Source organism: Lygodium microphyllum, chromosome 19 (assembly GCF_053477565.2).
Source record: "Lygodium microphyllum isolate KBCC chromosome 19, Lygodium_microphyllum_v1.1.10, whole genome shotgun sequence".
NCBI lineage: Eukaryota > Viridiplantae > Streptophyta > Polypodiopsida > Schizaeales > Lygodiaceae > Lygodium > Lygodium microphyllum.
Window position 1 is genome coordinate 37,486,638 of NC_141153.1, and position 19,658 is coordinate 37,506,295.

Here is a 19,658-nt window from a genome sequence, read left to right on the forward strand (position 1 = left end):
TGTGCGTACACAACACATACTATGTACTTAATTTATTTGGTCCATTTCAAAATTGGTCTTATAAAGGATAGTAGCAACTTTTCAAGCTGACGTTGGGACTTGGAACACCTATTGAGAACAAAAGGCTTCATTTTTAGCCATGCTTCTATTTGTCCATGCCTAGAAAGTGGATGCAAAGGGGTTCGATTCTCCACCATAAGCTTGAAACTATGGTTAAAAGAAATATAATCAAGAAAACATGATTATAAGATGTCTAAAACTTGATTTGATCTTTCTAGAAGAGATCTAACCGCCACACTAAGGCAAGCCATAGCTCACCATGGGTTCAATAACATGACAAAAAATATGGACCAGAAGCTCCATGACAGATGCAATGCAAATGAATGGATAACTAATTAACTTATAGCAAGACTAGTGTAAGCGGATGCAATGCACAAATGTACAACATGATTAATCAATCAGCCTATGAGGAGATATCCACAAGCTAATTAGCACTCCAGATAGACAGCTGAAAGGCATAGATAAGCTTAAGATCACTTGTTTCCATTGCTCACTCTCCTTTTCCATGTGAGATTCTCTCATAGCTCACAAAAGGGCTTCCAATGTAAAGCATAACTGACAGTGGTTTGGTATGGTTTCAAGGCACTGACCAAACTTCATTTCAAGTAGATATTATACATCACGCTTTACACCTTATAACATGGATACAGTCTACAGATAGGCTTCTGACAAGCACGCAGATATTATTCCCTTCTCTGTTCATAAAAGCCGAATTCCAATCAACCATGCATACGACTGCCAAGTTCTGTCGTTTTGCAGTTGTCGATCCTTACTATACATAACCGTTCTGAAAACAGCAGTCACCCTCTACTTTCCTCCCGGGTTAACTTCTGGGCACCACTACACCGGTTTTTTTACAAATGTATCTCACAAAATATATATTACAACAAAAGAGAAGGCTTCTTGGCAAAGGTTTGAATGGACTGGGGACTCAGCCAGACACAAGGAACTAAATCCTGCAGCAACCTTTAGGTGAGTTTCTCACACATCTCTAACATGCCTTTACATGGGCCTCCTGCACTTATCACAGCCAATGACCGGATCAGTAACCAAAAAAGGGTGACATCGGAAAGTTACCACTCCGACCCCAATCAGTCCGCCCTAGTTAGTACCTCCTAAACAGATCACGAAAGCATATGTTTGTAGCAGTCATAAGCAGAGTCTTGTACCGATTCAAGCCAAGAAAATGCTTGCCAATGACTGTAAGATATGCCTGACGTTGCTTCATCCTAGCCCAGTACTCTGACAATTGCTGTCTACAGTGCACATACTCCTTATCAGTGCCCAGCAATTCCAGCCTTGCCAGAACAGGAATGAACATAACATCAGCCATTGTGAAGGAACCCCCCGCTAAATAATCTGATGCTGAGAGCTGATGCTCAGCTGCATCGAGTAGATCAACCAGCTGCTGAGTATTTGCAGTTACAGCTTCTGCATCCTTTAACAACTCCTCTGTGGCATAAGCACTCTGCAACTTAGCACGGTACTTACTTGACAGCTCAGGATGACTGGCCATACGTGCTATTACCACTCTTCGCTTAAATTTGTTAGCAAAGCGACGAAGCTTGTCTGGAACATGACTTTGCGTGAAGAGCTTTGGCGACCAATCATTCACCCTCTTCATCCAAGCTTGAACCTTCTCCCGGTCCACATAAGGTCCACCTAGTGGCTCATGAAGGTTATCAATGAACCTACAACAAATTAAACCTGATTTACTCAAAAACTACACGTAAATCGTATTTTTCCCAGTAGGTCCTTACAGATTTCATAGGTCCCTAGTGAAATGAAATCATAATATAGGGTCCCTAAGTTGATATCTTGACATAAACATAAGAGTCACACTACAGTAATTTGAAGCTCGCCTGAAGGTCACATTAAAGTACACTGTAAAGCACTTACTCAAGGATTGCAAGAGTCTCACACATGATATGACTGCCATTCGAGATCACTGGAATCTTGCCATTTGGGTTTACTCGAAACAACTCGGCATCTAAGTCTTTTCCTTCTAAAGGATTTAAGCTGTGAGCAACATAGTCTAGTCCCTTTTCTTCCAGTGCCAGCCTCACTTTCTGACTGTTCATGGAAAATGGATGGTGATACAGATGCATATTTGGTTGATTACCACAAAAGTGAGCACCCTGCTGACAAGCAAAAAGCACATTTGATACCTCCCTTTTAGTCTCTCACAAGTAGATTGAAATGCCTATTCAAATCCCACATACCTTCAATGCCCTCAAACTTCGGTATCAAAGACAGGCTCCTGACAACCTGTGTCAGTTGACAAATCATTTGCTAGATAGGGGTACAAATACAAATTGCAGAACAGTCAAAGATTTATTATTTAGATGTTTTGCCACATATACCAAAGCCTCATTGCAGAAAATTTGAGAACGAGACTAGATATTTTATTTATATCAATGTGAAAGAAACAGGTGAAAGTTTTAAGCTAATCAGATCATTGAATTTTGCTGTCTGCACCCACCAACAGGCTATGCAACAGAGAACAAGTACTACAATTTAGGTGTACAGAGAGTAGCCCACCTTGAAACACTGCATCTAAAGGTAAAATGCAACCTGAAGGGCTTGGCATGTGCATGAGGCATGTTTAAGTGTTAGTAATCACATTTATCCAAGTCTTTTTTGTTTGTCATCTCCTATTCATGAGCCTCAATCTGAGTCAAACAGGGACAGTTGGCGCTCTGGCACTGTCCACTTTAGTCCTGTTTGCCTGTGTATGTCCAGTCAGGCCTAGCAGCATGGACAGTGCCAGAGCGCCAACTGTCCACAGTTGGCGCTCTGGCACTGTCCACTTTAGTCCTGTTTGCCTGCATATGTCCAGTCAGGCCTAGCAGTGTGGTCCTGATTTTATGGTGTCATCCAACTATTTTTTGGTAGCTGCCCAGATGGCATTTTCAGCAGGTTTTCTGGCTACTGGTCCAACCAGAATTTATGGTCAGACCAGTTCCTCCTTTTCCTCTATTTATGGGTCGCCATTGCTGGCCAGATTCACTCACTTCTCATCATTCTTCTCCAGTGTTTTCTCTCCCCTTCCTGTCAAAAGTGTTACACCTATTGTGTTCCTCCTTAACTCTGGTGTGAACGCTCCCTTATCCACATGCACTTTTTACCTTCTAGTTGGAGACCAGCTTTTTCCCCGTGAACACCCACCAGTGGGTTTGGTACTTTGGTACCTTAGAGATTGTACCTTCATGTCATTCTCACATTAGTGGATGTGGCCTTCCAACAACCCTCCTCTTGTTCACTTGTTCATTGTGTGTGTGTGTGTGTGTGTGTGTGTGTGTGTGTGTGTGTGTGTGTGTGTTGCTGAATCCTAACCTAACAGTGGTATCAGAGCCATACCTCTTTCCAGCCACCACTCAGCTTGCAATCCACCACTGCCTCAGCTGACATGTGAGTCTCAAATTCAACCATCACTGTTTGTGGCATATCTGCCTAGTGAGCCTACCCTTCCCACCCTACGCAGCCTGTTTGCTGCCCATTCAGCTATCTTCTGGTCTGTCGCCCTGCTTGTGCAACAATTTTTGCACAGCCTGTTCACACCTGTTTCAGCCCTGTCGTCATCTGCCCATTTCTCCTGTTGTCTAGTGCGTTCACACTCTCAACCACAATAGCCTTTCAACTATCCTGTCATTCCTATCACCTAGTCTGTGAAGCCTGTCACTTGGTTTGCTTCACAGTTGCAGCCACAACACGTTGACCTGCAGCCAAACATGTCACACCACTCTAACACAAACCCACCTACTCCTAACACTTGATAAGTAATATTTAATGTTACCTACATTATTTTTAATCCCTAATCTACATTATTCCTACAAATGGGCCCATGTTCACACACCATACACGTAGATTTAAAATTATTGCACCAAAATGTTCAATTTCTCTCCCAAATTGACCAAAATTTGGGGTTTCTCATCAAATCATCAAATTCACCGAAATTTTGGGTATTTTCCATTCACAGCTGAAGATTGCCCAATTTCACGTTAGAAATTTGGGGCTTTTCACATTTGAGCCTAAATTTCTCCAAATCTTATCAAAACAAAAATTGGGGCTTTTGTGAAATTGTTCTACTTAATCAAAATTAAGGAAATTTTCATTATCTTCATTGACATTCCGGAGTTATAGAGCTGTCCAATGGATTCTCCATGCCAAAAGAAAAAGATTGGTTGCCATACCAACTCCATACGCGTTGTCAACTCATATTCAATGGCTGAAAACTCCAATTTTGGCAACAAAGAAGAGAAGAATGGTTATCTCCAAACTTGTGCTTATTAAATGCGTATTTGTGTGTGTGTGTGTGTGTGTGTGTGTGTGTGTGTGTGACCCCAATAGCCAAGATCAACTTTCTAAATGAGCAACCAATTGCTACTTAATTCAATCTCACTTTTGATTAAGAACTAGTTAATGTTGGAGATGGAGGAAGCGAGAGAGTGAACACAAGACAATGAGCAAGAGTGGCTAGTAGTAACACACTCAAAAATATGCAAGTGCTAGAATGATAGAATAGAAGTACAATAGGTCTTAAGACCTATCCCTAACTCAACCAGAGTTAATTTAAATCTAGAGTAGTGTTACTACTTTTAAAGACCTAGACACACTATACTTTGACGTAAGTGTCCACACCACACAAATTACATTTGAGATTGCCCATAATTCACCAATTCTAACACCCCCTTGCAATGCCAATGTGACGATGTACAAGGGGTGGATCAATCACAAAAAGGTAGTAAGTTCAAGGATTTTTGAAATTCCTTAAACTTTTCACATGATAGTGCCTTGGTGAAAATATGTGCAATATTCTCCTGTGTGGAGATGTAGATCATGCTAATCTCCCCCACATGTGATCTCTCTTTGACATAGTGATGATGTATCTCAATGTGTTTCATACGAGCATGATCATACAAGCATGAAACACTAGATTATGTGCTACTCCAATAGCACTCTCATTGTCAGAAAGAATAGGAGTGGGTCCCTCCAAATCAACATGAAGATCAGCCAATATATGGCACAACCAAATACATTCGACTGTTGTTGTGAAAGTTGCCTTGTACTCAACTTCACAAGATGAGATGGTCACAGTAGGTTGTTTCTTGCATAGCCAAGAAATGCATGACTAGCCTAGAAAGAAACAACGTCCACTAGTAGACTGCCTTGTATCGTGATCACTAGCCCAATCTGAATCATTGTAAGCATGCATTTGCAAGTCTCCCCCCTGGAAAATAACAAACCATACAATAGTGTTTCTTGCCAATAGCAAAAATACGCTTAACAGCTTGAAAATGTAGTATCCTTGGACTATGCATGTATCTGCTCACCTGTGATATTGCGTACTACTATATATCAGGACAAGTGTTGCACAAATTGATGAGACAACCAATGACCTGGCTATAAATAGCAACATCTAATAGATTACTACCATCGTGCATTGAGAGCTTCAACCTTGTTTCCATGGGTCTGCTCATAGGTTTACAATCTTGCATGTTAAACCTTCCTAGCAACTTCTGAACATGCCATGACTGAGAGTCGAGACATAACAATACCATACTGATTTTGGGTGAATTGAATCCCCAAAAAATAGTGAATCAGCCCCATATTTGACACATCAAGGCCTGGAAATCTGCAATTTTTATATCATTTGGTCCAATGAGTAGCGTATCATCTACATAAAGAATAATGATGATCAAATCCCCCCTCCTTCTCAACGTAGAGGGCGGGTTCAGTTGGGCTGTTTTGGAACCCTTGTGTGGTTAAAAATGCATCTATCTTGGAGTATCATGCACATAGAGCCTATTTTAAGCCATACGGGGGTTTTATTCAGCTTGCAAACCTTGTGCTCTTAGCCTTGCACAACAAAGCATAGAGATTGTGCAACATATGCATCCTCTTCCAAATCTCCATTCAAAAATGTTATCTTCATATCCAATTGATGTACATCCCATTTGAAATGTACAACCATAGCAATCACACATCTAATGGTGGTCATCCCAGATGTAGGAGCAAATGTCTCCTCATAGTCAATGCCCTCTTCCTAAGCATATCCCTTCACAACCAGCCTTGCCTTGTATCTATCAATAGGCCCATCAAATTTCCTTTTCAGCTTGTAAACCCAATGTGTGCCAATGGCCTTTTTACCAAAAGGCAAGTCAACAAGACTCTAGATATTACTGTACTCAATAAAGCGCATCTCATCACTCATGGCTTGCACCCAATGCACATACTGTTGTGCATCCTCAAAATATGTAGGCTCATCTTCATCCAAAAGAGTACTAGCAAAAGCATATGCTTCTTTATTATCAGCAAGATGACCCATATCAACAAAATGTCAAGCATATGATTCTTCATTATCAATAAGATAGCATGTATCAACAAAACGTGTCCCCTCTTGCATTTCTAGCATCGAAACGTGTACGTGAGGCAAAGGAGCATCCATATGACTCTCTTTAAGAGTCTTTAACAGCCATCTAGGGACTACTTTGACTGTATGTATAGCAGCCCTTTCTTACACAACTACATCATCCACTACCCTAGGAGAAACTGTATCAGCTAGAGGATGATTTTGGGAAAGTGGGGCAGGTTAGCATGCTGTAATGCATTTGTTTCTATATTTACACCAGGTACGGATCCGACTACAAGTGGCAAAAGACCCTCAAAGGCAACACCATTCTCAAAGGTAGCTGGCATTTCAAACCGCTCATGGGAATAGGCTGCATTTTCAACAAAAAAGACATCTCTGCTAACAAAAACCTGTGAAGCAAGAGGATAATACAAACAATACTCTTTGCTCTCTGAATTGTATCCAACAAAAATACATTTAAGTGCCTTATCATCTAGCTTCCCACAAAGCTCTTTAGACACATGAGCATATACTATACATCCAAACACCTAAAAGTAATCAACTTTTGGTTTCCGATCATGCCATGCCTCAAAAGGAATGATCGTCTTGAGGGCCTTTGTTAGCCGTACTATGTACATGATTAACACATTGTAGGCCCTCAAGCCAAAACTTATGTGGCAGCCCTTTATTTTTTAGCATTCATCTATCATCTCCATGAGTGTGAGATTCTTTCTTTTAGCCACTCCATTTTGTTTAAGTGCCATCCTCACAATGGCCTGATGTGTAATGCCATGCTGAAGCAAGAATATCTCAAATGCACGAGACATATACTCCCCCCTCGATCCGTGCATAGGGTCTGTACCTTCAAACCTATTTTTGCTTCCAATTTTGCAACCAAATGTTTGAAGTGCATAGATACATCCGATTTGGCATTCAAACCATACACCCAAGTGTATCTAGAGTAGTCATCGACAAATATAACAAAATACAAATGACCATCAAGTGCTCTCGTTTGCATAGAACTACACATGCCAAAGTGTATGAGCTGCAATTTCCAGAGAGCACATATCGCACCATCCTTCTTAAAGGTAAACTTGTGCATTTTACCGAGAATGCAACCCTCACAAGCATGGCGAGGTGGAGTATCCAAAGTAAGCAAAGCATCAACCATCTAACATCTCTGAAGAGTCATGAGACTACCAATTCTTATGTGACCATTGCAAGCATGCCAAAGCTCCGCATTCTGCATACTAGGAGTTAGTGTGCTAACTGTCAGAGCATGAAGAGATTTCTTCTCATAAGTATTAAGTAAAAAAGGACCTTTCTACAAAGTTTTTGATAAAAGAGCATAATCAAGCTCTCTATCTCTGACAATGCATTTGTCATCTTCAAAGATGACCTAAAAACCTTGTTTATTGAAGGCTGAAACTGAAAGGAGGTTTTTGGTGATCCGAGGCACAAACAAAATATCCATAAGCTGAAAAGAAAATCTGACCCACTTGTAGTAGCAGTGATTACAAGTGTACCAATGCCACATACATCATACCTAGAGTTTTTTGAACAAAATACTCTCTTCCCCATAGGAGATGATTGCACGGTGTAAAGAAACACTTCCATGAAGTGATGTGCTTGGATGCCCCACTATCAAAGTAACATGTACGTTGCATTTCAGTAACATTAAATCCTAAATCAAGTCATAGTTGCAATTCAGAAATGCATAGTCCTCCTAAACCAAGTTGGCTGTAGCATGACCATCCAAAGACCAACTAGTTGATGTTTCCTAGACAACCAAGCCGAAGTCCTTTTTCTTTTCCTTTGCTAAACTCTTGCAACATTTCCCTATGTAATGGCCTAGCTTTTTACATTAATGACATATTCCCTTCTTTTTCTTTGTCTGAATCTTGGGCAGCCTTACCAAATGACTATCCCACATCAGCCTTAGGCTGAATTTTTTGCATGTTACTTGCCTTTGCCCTTGCTTTTGTACCTAGAGAGCATAGTTACATCACCCGATCTCATAGGCATGTACCTAGATAGCATAGGTACATCACCCAATCTCATAGCCATGTATGTCTAAGTGTGTTCCTCTTGCAACAAGAGGTCAATCAACTCCACGAATATAAGGGGCTGTTGTGCATGCCTCAAAGACAAATTTAGTGAAGTGTGAAAACCGAGATAAGACTCTGGGAGAGAGTTCACAATGATATTGACCATCTCCTCATCGATCATCACCTCATCAATATTCAACAGATGCTCTCTCAAATCCTGAATGTTAATTAAGGTGGTCTGTCATAGCATCATCCTCATCCATGTGTGCATTCACCAATCCTCTTCTCAAGTAAGAGACTCTATCCTCATTGCATCCTACAAACATCTACTCTAAGGATATCCCAAGCTGCCTTTGAGGTCTTACATGATCAGACATGAGGTATGATTACCCTCTTGACTGAAAGAGCAATCAAGGATAAGGCATGTGTATCCTTAGAGTCCCATTTCATTTGTTCTTCTATAGGAGGAATGTGGGCAGCATTAGGGGCAGCTTGCTGTCCTCTAGGTCCTCTTTGAGGCATATGAGGTGCAAACCCTCCTAGTCTAGCTGAATCGCCAATCACAAAATCCCAAAGACCCTTGGCAACAAGCAAATTGTGCACCATGAAAGTCCAGATGGATTAATTGGTGCCATCCAATTTATCCTCCTGAGTGAGGACACCCAAAATGTTACTATGGTCACTATGACCTTGCTGAGCCATTGCTGCAATAAAGTGCATATCTACAATAAAGTGCACAAATTGCAACCAAACACTTGCAAGCTAAAGTGCAAAATGTGCGCACACGAGTATCGAGATCCCAACACGAGATAGATTATGCAATCACAAAACAGTCCAAAACTATCTCATAGCAAAATTTACTTGTAGATGCCTTGAAAGGCATACAAAAATTGTTCAAAACAGCAACACATGGCTATACCTTGAAATGCATGCCCAAAAAGGCAATTTCAATAATTTAATGATGTATTTCCCCAAATTTACAAAATAATTTCTGCCAAATCAAATCCAAACGGCAATTGAATGTTGTTGCTACAGATGTTTACTGCCTTGTGATGCATGCCAAGCAAAATCCCCAAATTTTCTTGACAAAATTTCCAAAAATAGAACAAATTTTATATTTACAACCTTAGAGTTCGGTATGCACGCTGTCGTGCCGCTATGTGCACACCGTGTAAAAAAATCTAGTATGTGGCTTTCTTATTGATTTAGAAAGGCAATGCCATTTTAGACATTAGTGTTAGTGTCCATGGTTCAAATAATTAGATTTTTGGATAATTTTTAGCCAATTTTTGATATTTTATATATTATATCTTATAAAAATCCATAAAATTGTAGACAACTTCTAGATTAGGATGACATGTAAAAAAAAGCATGTAGCTTTCAGCTATTTTGAGAGGATTTTATGTAAAAAGAAAGATTAGCGAAATCGCGCGACGCACGATCGCTGTTTTCAAGCAGTGAACAGTACTCCGAAGTGGGAGATAAAGGAGTCATCTCGTAGAATTTTGGCCAAGCGTGCTAGTACTTTACCCCCCTTTCAGAGCCAATGGAAGCATCAAATTGGCGATCTGAGCAGCATAGAGTAAGGTATTATTTTATACACGTTTTTGTCTATTAGAGTTTTATATTCTCATAATGCAAGAATAAACTGACAAGCTTCATCTCTGTTAGTATTCTTCTACATTTTCTAATTCTTTTTGGGAGTATTCTTCTACGTCTTCAATTTCTTCAAACCCCTTCTCTTCCGTCTACTCCTCTCCCTAAATCTACCTTCACCCTGCTGTCTCTTACCCCCATGGTGGACTCTCGACACCAAACGCACCGACACCGTGTTAGGAGAAGTTTATGTATCATCAAAGGTGAATTCCGAAAGATATTTGGGCTGATTTGGGACTGATATCTTCAATCATATTCAGAGAATTAGCTACAACATTGTTCTTTTAATTCATTTCTTACTCTACAAAAGACATCTGTCAAAATATGCAAGTATTATGTGCCCCTATGGCAAGGCAATGTTTGTAGATCATTCATAGATGCTTTGAGTTGAAGTAAGAGGAGCTTTTTCTCCTATTTCTTGGCTGTGGTAACTTATCCTTATCAGGAACTCAATTTGAAGCTTTTTTTAAGCAAGTCTCTTTGCCCTACAAGCCTTGTAATTGACTCATAAGCTTTTGTCCCTAACAGTCTATATTAAATGTAATCGTGCAAAGTTGATTCATGCTATGGCATCATGTATGAATGATGGGATGCAGAGTTGTTTATGATACATGACAGCATATTGTACTTGATTTTATAATTTATAATTGCTCTTACAGTCATGACAACAAGTTTGATTTGAGTTAGAACTTATGAGATAATACTCTTGTTATCTTTGCTAAGAATATGCAGTTGGAAGCTCTATCAACATCTTCAAGAACTTGGCTTGAAACCTTCAACCCTTCTCTTATCTCTACCATCTCCGGAGTTTAAGCTCTTGAACCCCATACATTCTTCTCTCTCAAACCCCTGTGATTGACCGTGAAGTTCCTCTTGAACCTTTAAACATTCATTGTTATCTACTTATCTCTTGAAGACACATCTCCATCTATCTTGTCCAGTTTTCTTGCCAAACCCTTGTGGTGACCTTCAACCCTACGTGCTGCAATAACATCAACAACAATCAGCAACTAGACTTCAACCTCGAGATGTGTGCCAGACACAAAAATCAAAAAAGCCCCAAACCTCTCATAGCAATGTCAAAGAAATTGCACAATGCTAGAAATATTAATGGAGATTCGTGCATGAAAGCTTGAATTGGGAAAAACTCCCAAATTTTCTTGACAAGATTTCAAGAAATTTTAAAAATTAAAAAAGTCATTTAAAAATGCCTAAATTTCTTGACACGAACTGTGAGAAATTGAAAAAAAATTTGAAATTGGAGAATGAGACAAGCAAGATGAAATAGTAATTCCAAAATTTTTTGAAAACCCCCGAATTTAATAAATTAGGGTTTTTATATTTTTTCTAGATTTGTAGAAAATTGCCAACAAGGATGAGGAAATGACGTGCACAACTGAGAATATATCGAGCAAGGCTGGGAGAGGCTGCATATGTAAGATTATGTACGGGACTACGTGCAAGTTGAAAACAATTGCAACTCCTCCAAAACAACTTCTCTTCCAAAACAACAACTCCTCCCTTCAAAATAACAACTCCTCTTCCTTTGTTGGCTATATAAACTTCACATGGGTAGCACTAGCTGAGCGATGAAGAGACTAAACCCATATATCTAGCTCTCATACCAACTATTGGAAATGGAGAAAGAGAGAGAGTGTGAAGTTTGAACACAAGGCAATGAGCAAAAGTAGGCAACAGTTTCACACTCAAAAAGATGCAAGTGCTAGAATAACAGAATAAAAGCACAATAGGTCTTAAGTAAGTTAGACGTATCCCTAACTCAACTAGAGTTAATTTTACTTTGGAGTCTAGTGTGACTACTTTTTAAATTCCTAGATACACTTTAATAAGTATCCACACCACACACATTGCATTGGATGTTGCTCATAATTGACCAATTCTAACAATTAATAACTTGGTTGTGCTTCTCAAATGAGAGAGAAAGAGTCGATCAATATCAACTTTCTAAATAAGCAATCATCTTCTCCTTAATTCAATCCCACTTTTGATTAAGCAAATCTTTGAATCCAATTCACCCCTTGATTCCACAGTCAAGAAAGCTCAAACTAAATCTACTTCTAATTGCATGCAATCAACTCTCTTGTAAACCTCTAGAATCTCACCCATTCTCTTATCCACAGCATTAAATTTGTATCAACCACCTTCATCAATCACTAAGACATGCATGCACACATTCCAACATACCGATGCATACTATGAGTCTTATCGGTTTTAGACTGAAATCAATAAATCTCCAATCAACAACACATCAAGTTGAAATTCGAGGCTCAAAATCTTCACTTTCAATCACTAGGAAGAATGAGTAGAAAAGATTTAAATCTCTAATTTTCAGCCTGAAACAATGACCACCCTAAATAGACCAGCATTTTCCAAGGGAATCACTTGTCAACAAAAATAGTGATCTCCTTTCATTCTATGCTCTATTGAGTTTGAATGGAGTCAAATTCAACGTCGGCTCCAATTGTAATACATCAAGGTAGAGTGCACCATTGAGGACGATCCAAGTCACCCTCCTCCTTTCATTTACATCTATAGAGGAAACAATCCTAAAATTTCACCGTGTAATGAACTTTACATCTACTTATACTAAAACCAGCACTAGATTCTAGGTCCTTATCCTTGGGATTACCAAGATGCTTAGAACTTTCAACCTGTTACAAAAATGATACATTTGTTGCAATTCTAGCTCGACCAACATTAAACATTGCATTTAGTTAACTAACCCCAATTCTTATGTACCAAACATACTAGGAGTACCAAATGCATTGCCAAACATTCCTCCTAGCATACCCAAGGGCCATTTCAATGTGATTGTACATAGGATATTTAACCTTGTATTTCATTCATTCCTAGCTGTGTACCAAATATATTTGTGTCACACATACCAAAAGAAGTAGTACCATGATCACCATAGCATGAAACCCACATCTTCCTTCAACGTAAACCCAATGTCTCATAGATGCACGCCTTGCAATCCAAAAGGTATAGTATTACATTTTCAAGGATTCCATTAGTGGACTGTCTGTTGATGTGGCCAATTGCAGCTGTCCGACTGCATTAAACTCCAATCAGTAGTACTGCAATAAATACACAATGCTGACATGGCAGAAAACGTGCTGGCATGGCAATCTTAGAGCGGTCGCAATGCAATCGTGGCCATCCTTGGGCTAGAAACTGGCAAGAAATACACACTAATTGTGCACAAACAGAAGAAATGCACACTAAACTGTGAGAGCTCCCACGTCTCCATCAAAATCTAACAAGAGCTCACAACCAAGAGATGACAGACTGGCATGACTAAAATAGGCAAGCTAACAGAATAGCCACTCTCTCTTAAAGGAGTGGACTGCTTAGGGGACGATAGCCAAATATTATTCTCTCTCAATGGAGTGGACTGTAGAACTGTAGGTTGTCAAGGTGGCATTCCTAAACCCTAGAAAAAGAAGAAGCAACCTCCATAGCACATTGCGGTAATCGCAACGGGGTCGAGGCACTGAACAATCCTCCTTTTGCTCGAGAGGACTTAGAGCGCATCGGATGTGTCTTATTGTCTTGAGCATAAAAATCTAGAAGCCTGTGCAAGATAAACTCCATGGCCCAAAAGGGAGAGGTGGCAAAGCGAGTACCTAGGGGTAGATGCATATATTCGGCGATAAAGGTAGAAAGATCCATGTCAGCAAGCATCGATTGGAGGTCCGATGATGCTGGAAGAGAAGCATCCAATAGTATATTGTCATGAGGACATGTATTTTTGAAAGCTCACTTAACATGTGGATTAATTTTTAATCACATGGTTGAGTAAATGTTGCACATGTGAGGTGTAACTAGGGTTAGCGTAAATTTACAAGTCCGGGACCTGAGGAAATCACGAGACGTCAAAGACAAAAGGTGCTATAAGTTATGCTACACAAGTACTTCGTGGTATCTGGTGCCAGTTGTTGGCCTAGGCCATTCATTTGGCCATAAGTGTCAGTTGATAACACTAGGAAAGTGGCGTTTAATGGTATGTAACGCCAATCTGATAGTCAAAGATGGCACAAAGATACTCGAGAATGAAAGTTACCTTGCCAATTTAATTATTAGCCAATTAGATTATTTTTTGAGGCACCGAAATAATTATTAGATTAATTGTCAGTATTTAAAGACTGAAAATTAATATTTAATTATGGATAATGCTAGGAAAACCATTTGGGAAGGCTGCCACTTGTCAAAAATGCCCATGCAAGACTGAAAAAAGTCTTTAGAGGCTCGACATAGGCATTTTTAGTGTATTCAACCTACAAGAGAGAGGGAGAAGATGTTACTGGTTTGATTTGCAGCCATTGGAGAACCTTTTGAAGCAACCAGAGGTAGGAGAAGACCAATCAACAGCAGGAGACAGCATCTACACACTATTAAGACAGGGCAACAATAGCAAATGACTAATTTTCTTCAGTTCTTTGCATCCACAAGCTGTTGAGACGGTGCAGCAACAATAAATGACAAATTTTCTTCGGTTCTTTGCAAAGAAAGTCTGAATTTTCTCTCTCCTCAGCCCTCTCTCTCATCTCCTAGCCTTTCTACAACCTTGCTCCAAAGATTACAACATTGAGATCACCACAAGCTGAGAGATTTCAGATTTCTCTGTTGTAAATCACCCAAATCTGCAGTAAAAATTAGGGTTTAGCAACAACCTCGAGAAATGTGTCAGAAATTGGAAGCTCCAAGACTTGGATTCAACAGGACTGAAGCTGTTATTTTTCAAATTCAAGTGGAGGGACCAAAAAATCAATGAATTTAGGGTATTTTCCATCTCCATCAAAGCGAGTGAAGGCTAAATGATTGCCCGAATCAAGGGACAAATCAAATTGAAGATTGGCTGGTCATTTTGAATAAGAAGGGGAGTTGAAATACTGAAAGGGATTAAGAAAATCCCATCTATATCAACTTCTTCAATTAAGTTAAATAAATACAGAAAGGAGTGCCAATTTTGGGGCCAACATGGTATTCAATGTCCAGGATTATATGGTAAAGTGTGCATTTCAGTTTTGTGAATTTGTTAATTGCTTTAAATAGTGCTTAATCATGTTATTTACGACCCTATCCGAGGAGAAAGCGTGGTTTCATAGTTCCATTGCCAAGATAACATTCAATCCCTTGATTTGGTGGCCCAAGACACCTGATTGCAAGCCAAAGCTTTGTGTTAGTGCTGATTTTTACTCTCAGTTGAGAAATTACAACAATATGTCTTCATATAGTGAGATGGACTCAAGTGGTGATTATGACTCTCGGTATGAACATTCACATGGAAATTATATAAGTTACATGTGATATACAAATATAATGTACATTTACATCACCTGCACATTTCCATGAGTTACATGTGATATGTAGGGATAATATACATTTGTATGAGCTACAATGTGATGTGCAGGAGTGATGTGCATTTACAAGTGATGCAAGAAAAATACGTCTACATGAGTTACATTTGAAATGCAACTTTGATGTATATTTGCATGAGTTATTTGAGATATATGCGTTGTAGATCATATATGGATACATCTTGGTTTAAGACATTATTTATGCTTAGTCTTTGCATTACTTTACCTTGGTATGGTCAAAATAGCATTTCAGTATTTTGTTGGTTCTAACAGTGGTTACAATTCATATGTGTGGATTGTAACTTGGTTTTGGTGGCTAGAATTTCAAGCATGCAAAGGGCATGAGCATGGTTAAGCAATAGTGGTAGACTATGATATTGCATGTGTTTCCAATGGTAACTAATCACTGGCAACCGAGCTTGATTGCAAGGTTTCAAGGGGGATGTGTCTCATAGAAACATGAATTTTAACTTAATGCTTGTAGTTAAGATACTTTTATGTGTGTGTGTGTGTGTGTGTGTGTGTGTGTGTGTGTAGTGCACATTTGAGATTAAGTTAAATACAAGTCACGTAATCCTAGCTTGGGCAGTGGGGGACATTGGTGAAAGAAGTGTGGATAGATGCTAGCCGTGTACCTTGGTCAGATCTTGATTAGGAATGTTAAAGAGATACTTGGATATGACTTTTGGTCTCGTAGGGGTTAGGAAACAAAATGATTTAATGTCTCTAACTAAGGTTCATGGAAAGTTCCAAGAGTTTCAAGTTCAAAACACATTAGGAGTTTAAAATTGAGGTTCAGTAGCACTTAATGTTATTTAAATTGAGGGCAAGCCAAAGGGCTATTCAGCTCTAATTTGCATATGGAGGCCCCACCAAAAATGCAAACTTCCCAAGTGTCAATTTGCGTTCAATTTTGGGTTACATAAAAGTATACCTTTCAATTCGGGCTCTTTCTTTCCCATCCTAATGTGGTTTTTGAGCTATGCAAGGCTAGAGAAGGCTACAAAGATTAGTTTTGGGACAATATACAACACCTAATACACATTCTAGAGCAATTGGCAGCTGCTCAACCTGATTTCAAAGGATTAGACAAAAAGAAAACCCTAATTTCTGCATAGAAACTCCATCTACGGTACTTTCTAGGCTCAGATATAGAGGGTGATTAATTTGCAAGCTTCTAAGAGGTGAAGTGTTGAATTTTTTAATTATCATTTATTTTATGAGTTCATTGCTTGTTGTAGAGTGTTGAGTTTTTGAGTTATCATTTACTTTATGAATTTGTTGCTTGCTATAAAGTGTTGAATTTTTTAATCATCATTTATTTTATGAATTTATTGCTTGCTGGTAAATTGTTGTAAATCAGTGTTATTCAAGGTTTCACAATGCTTTTGTAATAAGGAATATACAAAAAGCCTTTCATGTTATATTGTTAAGGCCTTCTCATAGGGATATGCCAAAGGATGCATCTGCTCAAATTCAGCTATATGTTGAGGAATAAATGAGGTTTTGGTACCTGAGAAAATTTTGGCACATAAAGAAAGGAAAGCAAAAGGCAAAGTTTTTGAGCGCTACTTGGTGTAGTTTCAAAATTACTCACCCATGGATGCAAAATGGGTGGAAGAGGGTGGCATGGCAAATCATCCTCAGTTATTGTAAAATTTACCTCAATGCATTATAAGTAGAGCCAACCTTAGATCAAGCTCATTCAAGTTCAACAAAGCAAGAGGTTCAAAGTATTGTTTGATACTCCCGGTGGAGATAACACTTGTACTCTAGTGATGGACAACTCATGTATATAGTGGATCTTGGATGTACTTTGTTTGCATCCAAGGTATTGGTTTCTGACAATATTTCTACCATAAGGTCATTATTCAATGTACAAATCAATGTGATTTGGTACGCAGATACCTATGGTTTGCATCCAAGCTTTAAAACTATATTTTTGCATCAATTATCTATCTATGTTGTTTGCGGCCGATATATGATTTACAGGAGTATCGTATGATAGATCTTTGTTGGGGCATTGTTCATGCTTAGTTTATGCATTACTTTGCCTTGATAATCAAAACAATGTTGGATTTTAATAAATGGATGCACCCGCTATGGTTTCAACAAGAGTTATGGTTTGTGTATGTGCATTGGAACATGGTTTTATAAAGTGGCATCAGATGTGTGAATTTCATCCCACACTATTACACGCTACAAACAATGTGCAATATATGCAAATCTCAATTTCAAACTAATATGATATGTTGTGCAAAGCCTCAACCGTGTTATGCATCAATGCCAATGTTTTGTCTAATCTTTGCACACCCAGTACACAGTCAAACTGAGTAAATAAAAACCTATACTACTATCACAACAAACCATCATTAAATCCATGCCTAAAACCAAAGGACAATTGCTCTAATTCATGTCATATGCATTCCATTACCGAAAACAGATCCCAAGTACCGTAACCACCAATCAAAGATAGAAGAGTGTTGAGGCAAAGAACTATCAAGCAACAATAGTAGAGGTGCTTGCTAATGTAGGCAGCCTGTTGGACAACAAAAATGCTAGTACAATAGTCGCTTGGTGAGAGGACAGCAACAACCTATTGCTTGGCACCAAATGCTGAAAACAGAGGTTAATCAAGTACTATGATGACACAACAAATGAAAACCTCCAAACAACAAGGCAATGGCTGGAAATAGATCACCGAGCTGAATAGTGACGGACCACAATCATAATTACTAGACAGCAACAATCGGTAGGTGGCTAATGGCTGAAATTTGCACAGTAGAGTGAGAAACTTACACGAAAGGATTAAAACTAAATGGGGGCAGCCTATCTATTTATATATGTGGACAGACCCTTCCAAATTAGGGTTGTCAGATGGGAGAGGATCGAGGTGCAGCTGAAGTGCAGTAGACAGTGTGAGAGTGAGAGACAGAGTTGAGCACGACACCCAATGCAATAGTACTGAATAGAGTGTAACATGAAAGTACAAATGATAACCCTTATACCTTAGAGTTATAAGGGGCTGTTCACACCCGAACACAGTAAGTGCCCGTAAGTGTGCACCACAAGCACATACAAAATAGTACACATAATCTGGGGGAAAAAACCTCTCCTACCGAGAGTAAAAAGTGCCCCAGTGTCCTAGTGATCACCCGCACACTCCCATATGAGCGTAGGCGTAAGTAAGGCGTGTGAGATACCCAACAAACCCCCCTGGAGTGAAGAGTGATCAAGTGTACAAGGATCATCCGCCACCAAAGGGCGTCAAATTCAAAGCATCGCGAAATGCTTCAAATTTGTCTCGTGGAAGAGCTTTGGTGAAGATGTCTGCCACATTGCTGGTGGTAGGACAGTAGACAAGGCTGATATCACCTGCATGTAGCCTCTCTCTGACAAAGTGGTAGTGAATCTCTATGTGTTTCGTGCGAGCATGAAACACAGGGTTCCGTGCCACTGCAATGGCACTCTGACTGTCAGTATATAAAGGAGTAGGCTCCGTAACAGATACATCCAAATCAGCAAGTAAGCGTCTAAGCCATACGCACTCAACTGCAGTAGTGAAGGCTGCCTTGTACTCAGCTTCACATGACGACGTGGCAACAGTGGATTGTTTCTTGCTAAGCCAAGAAATGCATGACGAGCCAAGAAAGAAACAATTGCCACTAGTGGAGTGACGAGTATCAAGATCACCAGCCCAATCAGAGTCACTGTAAGCATGTAACTGCAGTGGTCCCCCCTTGGCATAAAGCAATCCAAGAGCTCTAGTACCCTGCAAGTAACGAAACACACGCTTCACAGCTTGCCAATGCGACATACGAGGCTGATGCATGTACCTGCTCAAAACTGAAACGGCAAACTGTATGTCTGGCCGAGTGTGGCATGGATAGATGAGACATCCCACTGCTGGAGCATAAGTATGGATATCAAACAAATCACTGTCATCATGTAATGACAGTTTGAGCCCAGGTTCCATGGGTGTACAAACTGGCTTGCAATCCTGTAAGCCAACCTTCTCAAGAAGTTGCCCAATGTACCTTGACTGACATAATCCAATGCCTCTAGCATCATGTACAAACTGGATGCCCAAGTAATAGTGCAAAATACCCAAGTCAGACATGTCAAAAGTTTGCTGTAAATTATTTTTGAATGCTGAAATCT

General features: G+C 39.5%; 1 protein-coding gene across 2 annotated transcripts in view; it reads right to left on the minus strand.

The window, feature by feature from the left end:
- Positions 1-518: 518 nt before the first annotated feature.
- LOC148019761 (glutathione S-transferase TCHQD-like) overlaps positions 519-19,658 on the minus strand; it is a 28,117-nt gene continuing 8,977 nt past the window's right edge. The window contains exons 1-4 of one of the 2 annotated variants that reach the window (XM_087699929.1): positions 2,602-2,778; positions 2,283-2,328; positions 1,960-2,198; positions 519-1,751 (exon numbers count right to left, since the gene is read on the minus strand). In XM_087699929.1, coding sequence (XP_087556055.1) covers positions 1,166-1,751; positions 1,960-2,168 — 795 coding nt within the window. In that variant the 5' untranslated portion in view covers positions 2,169-2,198; positions 2,283-2,328; positions 2,602-2,778 and the 3' untranslated portion in view covers positions 519-1,165. Of the gene's footprint in view, positions 1,752-1,959; positions 2,199-2,282; positions 2,329-2,601; positions 2,779-19,658 lie in introns of those variants that run through there. The other variant, XM_087699928.1, reaches the window with a different exon arrangement.